The 15,375-nt window shown below is 38.6% G+C and overlaps 2 protein-coding genes across 3 annotated transcripts; one reads left to right on the top strand and one right to left on the bottom strand.

Annotated features, from left to right (window-relative positions):
- Nucleotides 1–24: 24 nt before the first annotated feature.
- Nucleotides 25–5,877, top strand: LOC106167111 (uncharacterized). Its single transcript, XM_013545812.2, has 4 exons — nt 25–194; nt 1,109–1,977; nt 2,561–2,706; nt 2,913–5,877. Exons 2-4 carry the CDS (start codon nt 1,112–1,114, stop codon nt 5,654–5,656), a joined length of 3,756 nt encoding a protein of 1,251 aa, XP_013401266.2. The 5' UTR covers nt 25–194; nt 1,109–1,111; the 3' UTR covers nt 5,657–5,877.
- Nucleotides 5,878–6,391: 514 nt separating this feature from the next.
- Nucleotides 6,392–13,201, bottom strand: LOC106167090 (polypeptide N-acetylgalactosaminyltransferase 13). 2 transcript variants are annotated; one of them, XM_013545795.2, is made up of 2 exons: nt 12,856–13,201; nt 6,392–8,694 (listed from the first exon to the last, which is right to left on the bottom strand). In XM_013545795.2, exons 1-2 carry the CDS (start codon nt 12,872–12,874, stop codon nt 6,905–6,907), a joined length of 1,809 nt encoding a protein of 602 aa, XP_013401249.2. In that variant the 5' UTR covers nt 12,875–13,201; the 3' UTR covers nt 6,392–6,904. The 2 variants fall into 2 exon arrangements, with proteins under 2 accessions (XP_013401249.2, XP_013401251.2); XM_013545797.2 differs by lacking the exon at nt 12,856–13,201 and adding an exon at nt 9,702–9,949.
- Nucleotides 13,202–15,375: the final 2,174 nt, after the last annotated feature.

Raw genomic sequence — 15,375 nt, 5'->3', positions numbered from 1 at the left:
TATTGCATAATGAGATAATTATTGATCAACATATATACTAAGACGATTTAACTATGATTAAATCCGTTACGACTAATACAACACGTGACTAAGAACGACACAAGAATATAAATGGCAGCGGGAATATTTCTCTCGTCTGTTCGGCTTTGGAATTTGATCATCATCTCCAGTAAGATTTTGTTCAGCGGTTGTTGGTTAGTATTTTTATGCAGATGAAATCTCTCTCTCTCTCTCTCTCTCTCTCTCTCTCTCTCTCTCTCTCTCTCTCTCTCTCTCTCTCTCTCTCTCTCTCTCTCTCTCTCTCTCTCTCTCTCTCTCTCTCTCTCTCTGTAACAATGTTTGAGTTAGGGCTCCCTCTAGCAGAGTGGAGTTTTGCCAAATGCTTTAGACCACATACCTCTTTTGTTTACAGAGCAAATAATTAAAAAAAGATATTTCGCTTAAACTGTTCTTGACTTGCTTTGGCCAGGCGTCCCAATTAACAATTGCTGACACAGTTCTTATGTTATAGTATATATTTTAGTATAATCTGTACAAGATACCGTTAATAGGAGTACTGTACTTAATTAAAACCTCATGTTAGTGTTTACCCCACACTTTTACATAAACTGCATATGTTGTCATGATAATTGATATGAAAAGCTTTTTTGTATTTGTTGATTAGTACAGTTGACCATTTTTTAATATCATTAAAACAAATTTGTAAATTGTTTCATTTTTCAGTTTTAATTTCAGTTGATTCTTTATTCAAGGGGTAATTGTCAATAAGCTTTCTGCTTGTTCCTTAGCACGAAAATTCATGCGTAAGCACTCATATTGACTATTCTGATATATGTACTGGCTGTGCTAACTCAGCCACTACATATCAATATCGTCCATAGGAGTGCTAATGCATGAATTTTCGTGCTACTTGTTCCCGAGTTTGTGATTTTTATTTCAAAATTTTTATTGGACCAGTGAATCCCAATTCAGACAAACATTTTTTGTAAGTGGTGGTCCAAAAGGCCAGTAAGCTGAAAAGTTTAGCGCGCACACACACACACACACACATACACACTAAGTCAGTCACTTATAATAATTTAAATGAAAGTTGTGGAATTTTTTTCAGAACATGCCAGTGCAACCCATTTTGACTGATTCTGGACATTTTTATAACCTGCAATGCAAGCCCAGCCCACAACCTAGACAGCAGCTTCTGTCTCAGTCCCACAATCCTGCAGAAACGAGCTTTTCACATGAACTAGTATTAAGAACCCAGCAACATAAAGCAAGAAACACGAGACAGCAGTCATATGTTTCACCAATTCCTTCACATCTTACTCGAGACGAGTTACTTGAATATCAGAGTCAACTGATTTCCACTAATCCCCTACAATTCAGCCGTAGTAAGCCAGGAAGTCAAAGACATATGGATCAGTCATTTGAATTACTGAAAGAGCCTCACCATCAGACAAAATTTCCAAGCGAGCAGTCATTACTTCCACAGGGGCGTACACAGCCAGTTCAACAGGTCTCGCTGAATGGGAGGGAGCAGTTGTTATCACCATCTCCCTGTAACCAATCTCATGTAGTGTTAGGGAGTACGTCTAGGCGATATCAGATGCCCTCATCCTCCCAGTCTGGCTTTAAAACAGGACGGACACTGACAACTCCGCATCCATGTTTGGTAACACAGAGTGCATCAGATGTAATGGAAGTCAGACCAGAGCATTCGGTATTGTCACCAAAACCTCTGGCATTGCCTCATAATGAGGCTGTAATACGAAGAGGAAATTCACTACATTCTCACAGTGAGGCTGTCAGTGGGAGGGGGAATTCTTCAAATATCTTTCATCCAAAAATTCCAAGGAGAAATCCTCTGATTTTGCCTCACTCTGAATTTGAAGATGAGCAGTTCCTGCGGCCATCAGTACATTTTCCATATAAAAAGAGTTATCCTGGTCCACATAGACATAAAAATGAGGCATTGGAGACAAGGTAACATCAAGCCTACTCTTTTTGCAGGATTTGAATTGAAAAGAAAAAATAAATGGGGTTTTGAAAGTGGGTTTTGGCTGTTGTTGGGGGTGGGAGCTGGAGAAATTGAAGCTTGTTTTAAAATACATATGATTATATGGCAGTTGACATTGTCATGTATTAAAATAATTATATCATTGTAAATACTCTATTTGGTATGTTTAGTCTAAGAAACAAGTTCAGTTTTGGGTATGAAGTTACTAGTAAATGGAAAAGAAGTTATATTGTATAAAGAGAAGAAAAACTAGATTAGCAGTATCGTGTTCCATTAAATTTTTTACAAAAAAAAAAAAAAAAATGCACACACACACACTTTCTTCATAAAACAAAAACAATTTATCTTTAATAGCAAATATGCAGATGTAAATAGATAGTTATGTAAAATCCAATAATCAGTCCAATACCAGCTTGAGATATGATTACTAGTACAACTATAGTATTGCTATTACTTCTTTCTACATTAACTAATATATTTTGAAGAATGAAGAAGATATGATGTCCAGTAAATACAATATATTTGTTATGTATATTTTTATAATTGTAGACCACAAATAGTGTCAACATCAGCTGTCAGTCTGCAGCGAGATGAGGATGTGATTGCTTTTTTAAAGAGTCCAGTCCCCCTGAACTTACCGCAGCAACCCCTCCTATTGGGACCTACCTTTGGCCACTTGGGGAGCAAACATTTTGGTAAGCAAAAAAAAAAAAAAAAAAGACAATTTTTGTCATTGTTATAAAGGCAGGTTTTTTATGTTGACTGGCAGAAAATGTTATTGATTATTTAAAAGTTGCAATTTTTTTTTTGTTTGTTTGCTTGGAGGCTGTATATTTGCAAGCTCTGCTGTCTAGTTTGAATATTTGAAATATTTTTGATGGTTCTACGTCTTTACTTGAAGGAACTTCTGAAGGGAGTAACCAGGATAATTTTATGACACCGTGGGAAAATAAACTGAAGTTGATACAACAGGTTAAGGACTGCAGTAATAGTGGTGAAGCACCCAATATCAGGAACATTTCCACAAACACTAATGCCTCAGTGGCTGTGCGGAATGTGGACAGACAAGCAGTTGAGAAATCTAATTTTCTAACTTCAGATCCACTTCGAAAATTGAGCTTGAATCGCAAGAAAAAAGGGTTAATTTTAAGCAACCAAGACAATGGAGGTAGTTCCAATGTGGAGAACGTACCAAATGATAAAGGTTACACTTCCTTTGACACCCAACAAAAGTATGTTGATTTTAGCTTGGAACAGTGTAAAAGAGCACAAAATGATGATTCCCAATTTTGTGAAATTTTGGAGGTGGTAAAAACGAACAATGTAGGGATCTTACAGAAAACAGATGTCACAGACACATCCAGAGAAAAGAGCCTCAAGATTTTGGATGAAATTCCTGTAAATGAGGAACCAGCAGATTCTGAAACAACAAGTTGGAAGATGGGAAGTGGAAGATCTTTCTCTAAAACCAGGAGCTTTGAGCTCCTGGATGAAGTTGAACTGACAGATTTTGAAGAAACAAGACTGAAGACAGGAAGTGCAAGTTTATCCCCTAGAAAAAGGAGTCTTCATGCTGAAATCTCAAAAAATGATGAGTATACAGCTTCTCCAGCAAAAAGACCCAAGGCAAGTACTCCAGGATCTCCCATCAGAAAGAGAAGAGCCAAGTCCCTTTCTGGTACTGAAAATCCCTCGAATGGCGACAGTGCTGATACTGAAATAAAAAACCTAAACACAAAAGCTGCTAAGTCCTCCTCGAGAAATAGAATCTCCAAGTTTCTTCAGGCTAAAAAGGCCTTGAGAGACAACTCAGAAAGTCCATTGAAGGATATCCCCTTAGTGGCTTCAGGTGATAACATTTTACAAAGGAATAGTGGAAAGCAGTCAGCCTGGCCAAGGATTAAAGACAGAGCTGTGGAGCAGTCCTCCCAGCCAGGATCTTCCTCAGATAACGTCCCCGCGAAGAAACGGGTGAAGGGTAAAAGAGGCAGGTCACCAGAGGATGGGAAAGATGAAGTGATGTTCTTTAGGTGTAAGAACTGCATGTACTGCTGCCTGGAACGGGCAGACATTTCTGTGCACTTACAGACCAGACACAGCGTTATCCAAGGGTCAAAGCGATTTTACCAAGGATTTGCCAAAGAAACAGCTCACATGAATAAGGAAGAACTAAGGGGAATTTCTGAAACCCAAGTGAACATGATACTTCGAAAGAAGTTAGAGGAGAAAAGGGCCTACAAGAATGTGTCCAAAAATTTGACAGTTCTTAAAAGGTATGGTCAAATAAATCAAGACAGTGATTTTAAAATTGTTGTATATTATCGCTGTTATATATGTACCTATGTCTATTTACTTCCTTCTCTTATATCTAGTCACATTGAGTGCAGTCACCCCTCAATCACTGTCAAAAGTAGGACATTTTACAGTATGTGCCAAAGACGGTATGCTCTAATCAAGAAACAGGAGCTTGAAGGGGCTTCGGATGAAACAATAATTGAAAAAATAAAAGCAGTTCGTTATCATAAGATAAAGAAGTTGAAAGGTGAGACGGACACTGTAAAAAATGCAATGCTTGGTGATGGAAGAAACATGTATTCAAAACGAACAAACAAGAAACCCGCCATGGCACCCACAACAGCTTATAAGCAACATAAGACGACCTTCAAATCAAAATGCTCAAAATCTGACAGCCAAGTTACCAACAGAGGAAATCCCAAAGAGTGGAAGAAAAAAGCAGACAAGACCAATTCAAGCCTCGGACCAAAGATGAAGATGCATCACTCAACCACCTTTCCTTTAAAACCATCAGCAGGTGCCATGCAAGAGGTGCCATACTTCTTATGTCTCAAATGCTCCAGCTGTAGTCTAAGTCGGGATGACTTACTATTCCATTTTTCAACGGTGCATCCTTATATTGAACCAGACTCCAAACTGTTCCATCACAGTTACACCAGGAATACAACATGGATGGAAAAAAGCGAACTGGCAGAGGCCTCGCCCACCATGATAATTGAAAAAATACAAAACCGCCGCAAAGGAGAAAGATCCAAGATGGCTTCGAAACAAGGGGTGGTTCAAAGTAATACCCACATAGGGACAAAAAAGGTACAAGATAAAATTAATTTCAAGCGCAATTCTTCTGGAAGAGCCATAAAGAAGGGAAAAGTCACCAATGGTTCCAAGAAACTTTCTAGGACAAAAGTCAAGAAGGGATCCTTGGTTAAGGAATTGTCCAAAAAAGACAAAAAGAAGTTGCACACAGAAACGTCAGGGGATCAAAGTAGTAGTAGGGATATCATTGCATCGGAAGAAAAAGAGCTCACAATTTCAGACATTCAAGAGAGCCTGAAAGTTCTGTCCAGTGTGGAAGAAAAAGCTCTTCTACATGGAGCACGTCCAAACATATCTGAAATGGACCAAAGTAACCTAGGGCAGGTTGACCACACTGTTAATTTGAACGGAAAATCTTTGAATAAAGACGCAACGTTGTTCAGCGTAGGAAAAGGCCAGGGGTCATCCAGTGATCTCTGGAAAGGTCAGAGGTCACTGCAGAGATCTGGATTAAGAGAGTTGACGAATGGACAGCCGGTGTATACAAATCGGCATCACATTGGTGGTTTTTGGAATACGATCGTCTCGGAATGACTCGTCTTTCACACATATACATACATAATATACGTAGTATAATGAAACAAAGTTGATGCACTTAAATGAGTAAAAGAAACAAACTAAATTTGTGTGATTTTATTTGTTGAATTTTGAAAGGATTGCCGTCCTGTTTTCAGTTCAGAAGCGTTTTGATCGGCATATGATGATCGTTATCTTTGTAATTCAATTTATCATTTATTAAATTGATACGAATAGGAGACAGACGTTATATTTGTAATGTAATAATTTAAACTTTCAAAATCCGGTTCATAAGTCCCGCCCAAAGAAAATAAATTTTCCTATACGCAGTGCGTTTTAAATTAATGGTTTAGAAATTAAAGTTGCGCATCTACGTCTTTACCATTCCTCTTTCACAGATGCTCGTGGATCTCGTATATAATTATAGATGGATACGAAAGTGGGGATAAAATGTTCGCATTTCTTTTTATATGTAGACCCAATGTGTATATCTGATTGGTAGTCATTCGAATCATAAGAAACGTAAAGATTTATATTTTGCTCAATGTGGACAGGAGAACTGACTAGCAAAAAATATGACAATTATGAACATAAAGACTTGGTCATTTAAGTTGATTGGACAAATTGATTGCCTTCTTGCATATCATTTAACACGTAAAGCATTTTATTAAATTAAGTTTAAGTATAAAAAATCTATGCGTGTGAGTTTTCGTATTTTTTTATTTTTTTTTGCAAAATTGACAAAAACATTGAAAAAAAAAAGGACGGAGTGTTTTATTCATTTTAAGAAAAATGAACATACTGCGATGGAAGTGCTTGAACCTTTTGACTGTAAAAGTATTTTGCATCTCAAATGCACTTTTATTCGTGCCCACTTAACTCTCTTTTCTTGTGCTAAAAATTCGCCAATCTGTCTTTCAAGGAAGTGTTTTCGCTTTATTTTGTTAAAAAAAACCCCGCCCTCTGTTGTTTTCGGGCAGTGACATATCAAAAACTGATTTAGTTTAAAGTCACTATGGTTTACTGCATTTGAACGTCTTTCGACAGAAAAAATATATTAAATTAATGATAAAAAATTCATAAATAAATAGTCGGCCTTTATCTCCATTACCAGAATGATTTAATACCTAAAAAGTAAATATTAAAGTACATCCTCAATTTCATTTTGAATAAATGAGATATAGGTCTATATTTTGGTGATACAAGAAAAGAAGTGGAATTTTTCAGGAAAGTTATGAATTTGCTCTATTGGTAATTGCAATGCCTTTAATTAAACATTGCGTCAGCACCATGGACGTGATGATAAAACTGCCAATACTGAAACACTTGCTTCTCTTCACATTTGTGCAAGTCGACGTATTGCTCTCCGGATATGTGATCCGCTGTCAGCTGGGTCAGACATGATGATGTTGCAGGCACGCCTTTTAACTGTAGTTTTAATCTTCCGACCGGGGTCTTAATGCGACCTGTCCGTAGTTGTTGAATAAATGCCGGAGTTTCCGTATCCAAATACCATTTCCCCAGCCCTTCTGTTGCGTTAATTTTTTTAGGCGCGTCTACCACTGCAAGTCCAAACGACGCGCTCGGGTTTTTTCTTGTGATTAAGAATTTATCCTGATATATTAAACGCCCTGTGGAATCCAAGGCAAACTGTTGTGATTTGGTAAAATGTGCGCATTCGGCCACAGTAAAATGACCGTTGTCCGAAACGGTCAAGCATCCCTGTGAGGCTATGTTCTTCACCTGGCCGAAGTGCACTGCGCCATCTGGTGGTATCATGACGTCAGTGGCCACGTGACTAAGATACCATTCGAAGTCACGCCCGGTTCGTGCTCGGCAGTTTTCTGCAAGTCTCTGCCGTGCGCGCAACGTCCTTTTTTCCTCAGCACCAAGAGTAACGTTTTTGGTTGAAAGATAAAAATATTTCTTATAATTCCCCATCCATGCTTCCGCGACCCGCCGGAGATTTTGGTGAAGCACGTGATAGGTGAAATTTTTATAAGGTAATCTAGGACGAAACACATGTCCAACGCGTGAACACGGAACTATCTTGATCCCGTGACCACACAACCATGTCCGAAAAGATATCCCTATATTTTCACCTCCCCAAATATTCATTTGGCTATCAAAAGCACCAATACGATAAAAATATTCCTTGGCAATGAGCATGGCACAACCGACCGTCGTTGAACTAGATATCGGTGAATTCTCAGAAAGCATCTGATTCTGTTTATTTGGTACAATCTGCCAGACGTATTCCAAATCCCAAGCAAAAGTCCCATGATACGCACGATCCATAGCACTATACTCCATTGTATGAGCGTCTATTCTATCTATAGCAGGAACGATCAGAACATCTCGGTCCTTGTTGAGTTCAAGTAGAAGCGGTTCCAGCCAGTGCGTGTTGACCTCACAGTGAGCGTCAAGAAAGAAAAGCACCTCAGCAGATGCTTGCCGCGCCCCGTGCAGCCGTGCCCGGATTAATCCCGAACGCTCGGGCAATCGTAACATTTTTATCTTTGGGGACAAAGTTGAGATGTATGTCTCCAAAGGTGTTTTGAGATGGTCATGTGTGCTTGCATCATCAACGAGTATTATTTCTTTGAGCAAAGATGACGGTGTCCTCATGAGAATACTGTGAACTGTTCTTAAGATCACCGTGGAGAGTTCGTTATGAAAGGGAATGATAACACTAACGTAGGGAAGATTCTCTATGCTGTATTCAATAGTTGCACAAGACTCAGGGCGTGTATCGGGAATATTTCGACTTATTCCAATTTTATGGCTTTCCTTGACGTTTAAACTATTTTGACCAATCAAATCGTTTATCTCCATCCGGGTCTCTGTCTCCATGATGTGACGTAGATGGCGGGATAACGTTTCCATGGTTACAACGTCCAGCTCAAGGTATGTTGGCCTGTCGAGTGATGTCGCGTGAATTTTCAACGACAGGGTATTTTTGAGGACACCAACTTCGAATACAGTCATCATAAACACCAGAATGAGCATTCCGGGGAAGTAATAGATCATCGGCTTGGTGGCCCCCAGCTTCATCCCTAAAAAAAGCAATAAATAAATAAATAAATAAATAAATAAAAATAAATTTAAAGAAAAAATAATAAAAAGAAAATAATATGAGTAAGTTAAATAAATAATAATGAATACGAAAATATATCAATTAATTAGCTCGACAATAAGTCCTTTTTATGGGCGTTCTTCGAAAGTTATCACAGGTACAATACACAATATAATAGCTTGAAATAGGTGTAGAAAGTAACATGTTTATAAACTGACAACTTAAAATTAATACATTTTTCAAAAATGTTAGACCTTGTGTTTGACACTGAATAAAACTTTGAAGTCTTAAAAGACTAGGCACGTTGGAGTCCAAGTGTTCTCCAATATGTAACCGCCAGCCAATCCTATCTATATATTTAAAAAGAAAAAGAAAGAAAAAAATCCAGTTGTACAAAGAGGATAGAGGTCCCAAACAGCACGTCTCTTTTAACAGTGTAAATATAAGCTCTTGTAAACCTCTCATGGAAGTTGAAGATGTCTTTTGTAATTCGAAGCAGCTAATTTTATTTTGACACTGGGACTCGCCGATACACACTTTAGCCAGACACATTACAAACTCCTTCACTAACGCCGCTGAGGCACGCACGCACGCACACAAACATTACGCAGACGCGCAAATGCAAACACGCATGCATACTGCTAGGGCACAGAAAAATACAGATTAAAGGTCGGTGAACGTTTAAGTCGGTAAGAATATAAAAACTGATTTCCAGTCAGTCTAAGCAATGAGCCACATTTTCCCCATAGATTCTAAACTAATTATATTATTTTACAGGCTTGGCATTCTACATATATTACTACACAGTGTAGGCCTATATCTACAATATGTTCGAAGTGGCAATGCAAGTCAATTACTACACTATTGATTAAGGTGACACTAGTGACTCATTTTTACGTATACACATCTTTCAAAGTTCGGACTTAAGATGTACACTCAGTAGGATTACAAAGTTAAATAAATTGTTTTCATTAAAAAAAGACATACTTATCATCTTGGTCTGGTAAAATGTGTGTGGAGTTCCGCATGGAGTCCTACGCCAAGCACGTAACAACTAGTGTGAATTAGTCATATTGAGGGTTAAGATTAGGGTGTATGGATTCCGCATTTTAATGGCCTACGATGCGCATAATACTGGTACCTAAATACAGAAAAGATTAATTTTCCTAGAAATTTCAGCATTTTTGTCTGTTTCACCACACATACCCTATATAAAGTAAAAAATGGTAAATTACGGATCCACAAACACGTTTTCGAGATTGAAATTCAAAATAGCTAATACACTGTATACACTGTATTTCACGTCACAAGTGGTCACTTAGCTCTTCACGTACCTCCATTACGACAAATGGACCAAAAACAAGAAAATTAGACTATAACTCTATATCTGAGGGTTTATAGTTCGTGATCCCGTGCTGTGGGTCCCCTACTCTGGTGACCAAGGTAACAGAGTTGTAATTTATGGGGAAATTATTTTTCCTATGTGAAGGTGTGACGATAAAAGTTTGGTTGGGTGCACTCAACTTTTCCCTCCGGGCGGATAAACATAGTCATTATCGTGTGATTGTGCTAAGCTGATAAATTATGGGACCATTATCTATTTGACATCCGTAATGGGCTATAATGAGAACAATTCGAATTCACTTATTTTTGACACACTCGGTAAGACCCAAGGCTGTGGATTGTAATGGCGGATGCATTGGAGGGGGGGGGGGGGGGGGGGGGGGGTAGCATGCGCGTTCCCCTCCCTTAGCTTCTACGCTTCATCCTCCCACCAAGCCAAACTTAACATAACGAGCCAAACGAAACAAAGCCAATTATGTCATCCGAGTGGCTTACACTTTATGCTGAATTGTATTACCCCCCCCCCCCCCCCCCCCAGCTAAAAAACCTGTATCCGCCAGTGGTATTGAACGCTCAGAGCATCTAAGATATAAAAAAAAGGTCAGTGCGCTAAGTAGTACGATCATAATCTTCCCTTAGATTTATATACTTTTTTGCTGATACATCTTCATCTTTGCTGAATAAGGCTATAACAAAGAGCAGAAAAAGCAACCGTTGAAAAGTAATGTTTTTATGTATATTCAAAGGGATTACTCAGCATGGTGAAACGTATGTCAATGCCAAACCCGCATAGGGTGTCAGTTTGAAAGCATATCGGTGTCATCGTTGTAAAAGAAATAATTCAGACAAGTCACGCTGTCTACAGTACATCTCCTTTGAAATAACCTTAATGTTTTCAAGCAAGATTCACTCAGGTGACACTGTTTAGAGTAACATTACAATTCGTGGGTCAACAGCAATTATGGGCATTAGAATCATTTAGGTAACCCTTTCAGCAAATAAATAAATAAATAAATAAATAAATAAATAAATAAATAAATAGGAATTTAATTTAAAAAAACAATGAAAAAAAATGAATAAAAAAGCAACAATTCCACGCCAATTGGAAAAGGCGTGTTAAAAGTGAGAGGTTACATCTGTGACTTCATCCCCCTTTTGAGATGTCTTGTTGGCCTTAGGCTGAAATACTGGAGGGGAAATAGCTGTGGTTTGTAACTTTGAGTGGATAACACTACGTTGTTATTAGTATAATTGTTAATATATCTATAGCTGTACTTACTGAAAAGGATGTATGGAAATTAAACAACACCCACGTTTGCTAGTTAAGTGTTGAAACAGTTAAAACAGCCTGAAAACGGGTTATTTGCTCTGGTGGAATATCTTTCAATATGCAAAAGAATTCATAAGAAAATATTTATCTATTTATAATACCTTTCATTCATTTATATCCTATATTAATGTATAACGAATATGTACCCAGATTATGACTTGCTGTCCCACAGGTTACTTCAATCGTCAGCAGGCGGTCACCGGTCGGTCCTCCAACCAGTGCCAGAACTGTCAAAATATTTGACAACTTAGCGAAAATTGCCCGTTATATAATGTCTATAACGCACCCTTGAAATTTTGTTATTCAATATCGCTATACTTTGCTTTCATCGCATACAAACTCGTACGAACGAGGGGCACGTTTTCTGTCTATGAAATCAAACACAATAGCACATTTAACCTAAGATAAAAGAAAATTTAATACAACGAAGGCAAGCACAAAACATGTGGGTCATTTATTTTGGCCATTGAAATGATATTGCAAAGAATTTACGAAGCATTATAGTATGTTCTTGCTTATTCAAACGTACCCTTTATTCGGCCCAAACCGATACTATTGAATAACATACGGTGAACGTAACTGGTATTAAATTAGAATAGAGGCCTTAGAGTACACAAATAAAACAGATTTCTCGCGATTCAAGCCCATGTCGACCGACTTTCTTACCCGGCAGGTTAATTGTAGACCAAATCTGATCGGAGGGTAAACCGGTTTTGAGAACATAATATAAATATCAAATAAGTAGCTCTTGGTATGAAACGGGTTTTGATAGTGAGGGGTTCCTTTGAGAGTGTGCAATATTGTCTTTTCATCGTTTTCATGTGAAACTCATTCTCTCTCTCTCTCTCTCTCTCTCTCTCTCTCTCTCTCTCTCTTTACATTCCCCTCCTGTCAACATACATTTCAAAGACACCCTCAAAAATACATCAAATATTAATATGGTAAACACTGTTTAACACCAGCTAACACCAACTCAAGTATTTCTGCATGAGTCACTCGCAACAGTAACTCTCCACATTGCGCCACATGTCATGGCTGTGCATGTGTTAACAAAGATGGAACGCAATGAAAACTAGAATGTAATGCAATGCAAATATCCCGAGCGACTTTTTTGTACTTTACCAGACAGTATGCATATCGACCAGGAAGTAATGAATGTTGCAAAGAGGCTTCGATCTCAGATTCCATCGTTGAATGCGTCTCCGGTGACAGGGACCCCCTCTCATCGAACACACCAAGGAGTTATAACTCCTTGAACACACTAACGACACGAGAGAGAGAGAGAGAGAGAGAGAGAGAGAGAGAGAGAGAGAGAGAGAAAGAGAGAGGTGTGCACATATAATAAAAAACTAATTAAAATTTAATGAATCGTCTACAAAACTAATGAAATCCTTTATAAAACATTAAGAAAAAAATCCCACAATTATGCTGAAAGGCGATACTCTTATGGAACACAAAAGGTCTTACCTGTTGCAACACCAGCCATCGTACAAATGGTGCTAGCTCTCCCAGCGGTCGTGTATACCCCAGGGGTTGGCGCTGTTGTCGTGCGTGCGTGAACGAGTCCGACACTTCCTCGCTTCTACTACGACACCCACACTATACCCCGTATAACGGGGAGTTGTTCCGTTTGCTGTGCACTTTAACAATTAAACATTGTACTAGCACGAGCGTACGTGACGCGGCCAGTGGACTAAGGTCTGTCTGAGAGTCTGGTTACTGGATATCAATCGTCCAATCACTGCAAGTGCTCCATTCACGTTTGTTAGCAAAGTGCAGCCTTCTCAAATACACCTCGCTGTAATAAGAGAGTGAATTGCTCCAAGAGGACCTATAGCATTTAATACGTGCGCACGCACGTGACGCAATGAGCCCGCCCCCGAGATAATATCACTTACTTAAAATTTTTAGGACGCATCATTTGGCTTTTTCTCTAGCTTTAGAGCGAATAATTTGCAGACGATTTTAACAATGTTTGGCAAAGATATACAATGTCCACTAAAAAACCCTCAAAACTGACTGATCGGTTGCAAAAACCTGGTTGATACAGTTGAGGTCAAAATTTCACGGATACTAGTCGCATGCGTAGACCTTTTTCATACTGTGTGTTCTTTTACTTTCTTACACCCCATTTCCATAGATTAGATCGACCTACTTTAGATCGACCTAACTCCCTGGGTGTTCACGCTAAATAGCTGTCAGCCGAGCGGGCACGAAAGTTAATTACCCCCCTTGCAGCTTGTAGTAGGCGGGACGGACATTTAAGCCGGATTATTTGACAGTAATCTAGTGAGACTCCCCACGAGGATAGATCGATCTAAAATCTATGGGGATGCGCCCTTATACTGTGTTGGTAAGTTGCAAGAGTGCGTTTCCGCTACCCTCCAATGGATCAGATCTAACGACACAGCTGAGCGTTTTGCCTCGACTCAAGCTTTTGGCTGGCCTTATAGATAAAAAGTTAAATTCAATCAGAACTAATATTATTGCAATTGCATGCGGAAGCGTTATTTCATTTAGAACTATTGAAGCGTGTCTGACACATGAATGTCACTTTTTTTTAAATATTATTTGTAAGCTTTGCCCATATTTAAACGGTGGCTTTCTTGTCACCATTTTTAATGTTGACACAACGCTGGTAATGGGGCTAGTATACCAATTATAACATAATAGAAATTTCATTACTACAGCACATGTACATTGAGCCATAGCATACTGGGGTAAAGTATCATTTTCTTTCACATTCAAAAGATTCAAACGTATACAAATATGAGAATATAAAGAATTGCTAGGCCAATTAAAATTATGTGATGTATTAAACGTACTACTTATTATCAGATTTTGTTATTTTTAATATGTTTTTACTAGCAAATTGCAGGGTTTTGCGACATAATATGTGCACAATGAGGTGTAACTTTATCTAACATAGGTCGACTCTGAAATATACTGTAACGTCTTGTTGGGTAAAGTTTTATGTGTAGGGGCGGATCCAGAGATATTTTCTGACAGTCTTCCAAATTATCTTTGTTACCATCCTCCATTTCTGACCGTTCCGACAAAAAAATAGATACCTGTCAAAGTAAACTTGAAAATCTGACCGTCTTCCAAAGACCCAGAAGACGGCCTAAATCCGCCTCTGATGTGAGTGTCTGCAATGTGCGTGTTTGGAGGAGGGGGGGGGAGCAGAGAGGACAATTTGTCACACGCCTCTGTAAACTCGTAACCGCTAGAAGTCTGGCATCGACAAGTAGAATGTACGACACCCCATATTAGTGAAAAATATTTCAATGAAAGTGAACTTTAAGTGAAACGTAAAATAAAAGTAATATATCATTCAGTGAAAAACATTTCAATGAAATTGAACTTAGAGTAAGAACTTAGAGAAAGATGTTTGTCACCAAGTGCAGCTACGCCGGTGGCTGTGTGAGGGCAAAATTAATGACTAAATCACCGGCAACTTATTGCTGCGTGAAGAATACCTTTTCTCGCGCACCATTGTCGTCTGCTCTTCTCCATTGTCGTCTGCCATCGCAAGACGCAAACGATTTGATTGAATCTTTCTAGTTTTTGAGTTAACAGGCTCGTAAAGGGACATAAGAGGAGAGTCAATTTCATTGTACTGACCCCGGTCGTATAAAGTAATTGGCTTTTGAAAGGACCGATTTATCACGGTAACCGCCTCATGAAGGAACAATAAAGACGAGGTTGGCTTTATCTCGTTCACCACCTTATCCGATTCAAAGAATATACCGGAGAATTAAATTGGCTTGAAGGATAAAGTTTCGCCTTGTTTGAAGATTCCTTTCTTTTCCTTTCTTCCGCCTTTCTCACCAAGCAACGCACTTGAATAACCATCCGCAGCTAGATTTACCGGTATCTGCTCGAATATCAAGAGCGAAGAAAGAGCAATGAAATAACAGACCTATGAATATGTAGTCATTTATACATATACTAGATGCTGTTATTTAATACTGTAATGTTACAGAA

Source organism: Lingula anatina, chromosome 10 (genome assembly GCF_051362555.1).
Source record: "Lingula anatina isolate TDL-2025a chromosome 10, LinAna3.0, whole genome shotgun sequence".
Classification (NCBI taxonomy): domain Eukaryota; kingdom Metazoa; phylum Brachiopoda; class Lingulata; order Lingulida; family Lingulidae; genus Lingula; species Lingula anatina.
Note: the sequence above shows the minus strand (reverse complement) of the source record. Positions and strands in the feature narration are given on the sequence as shown.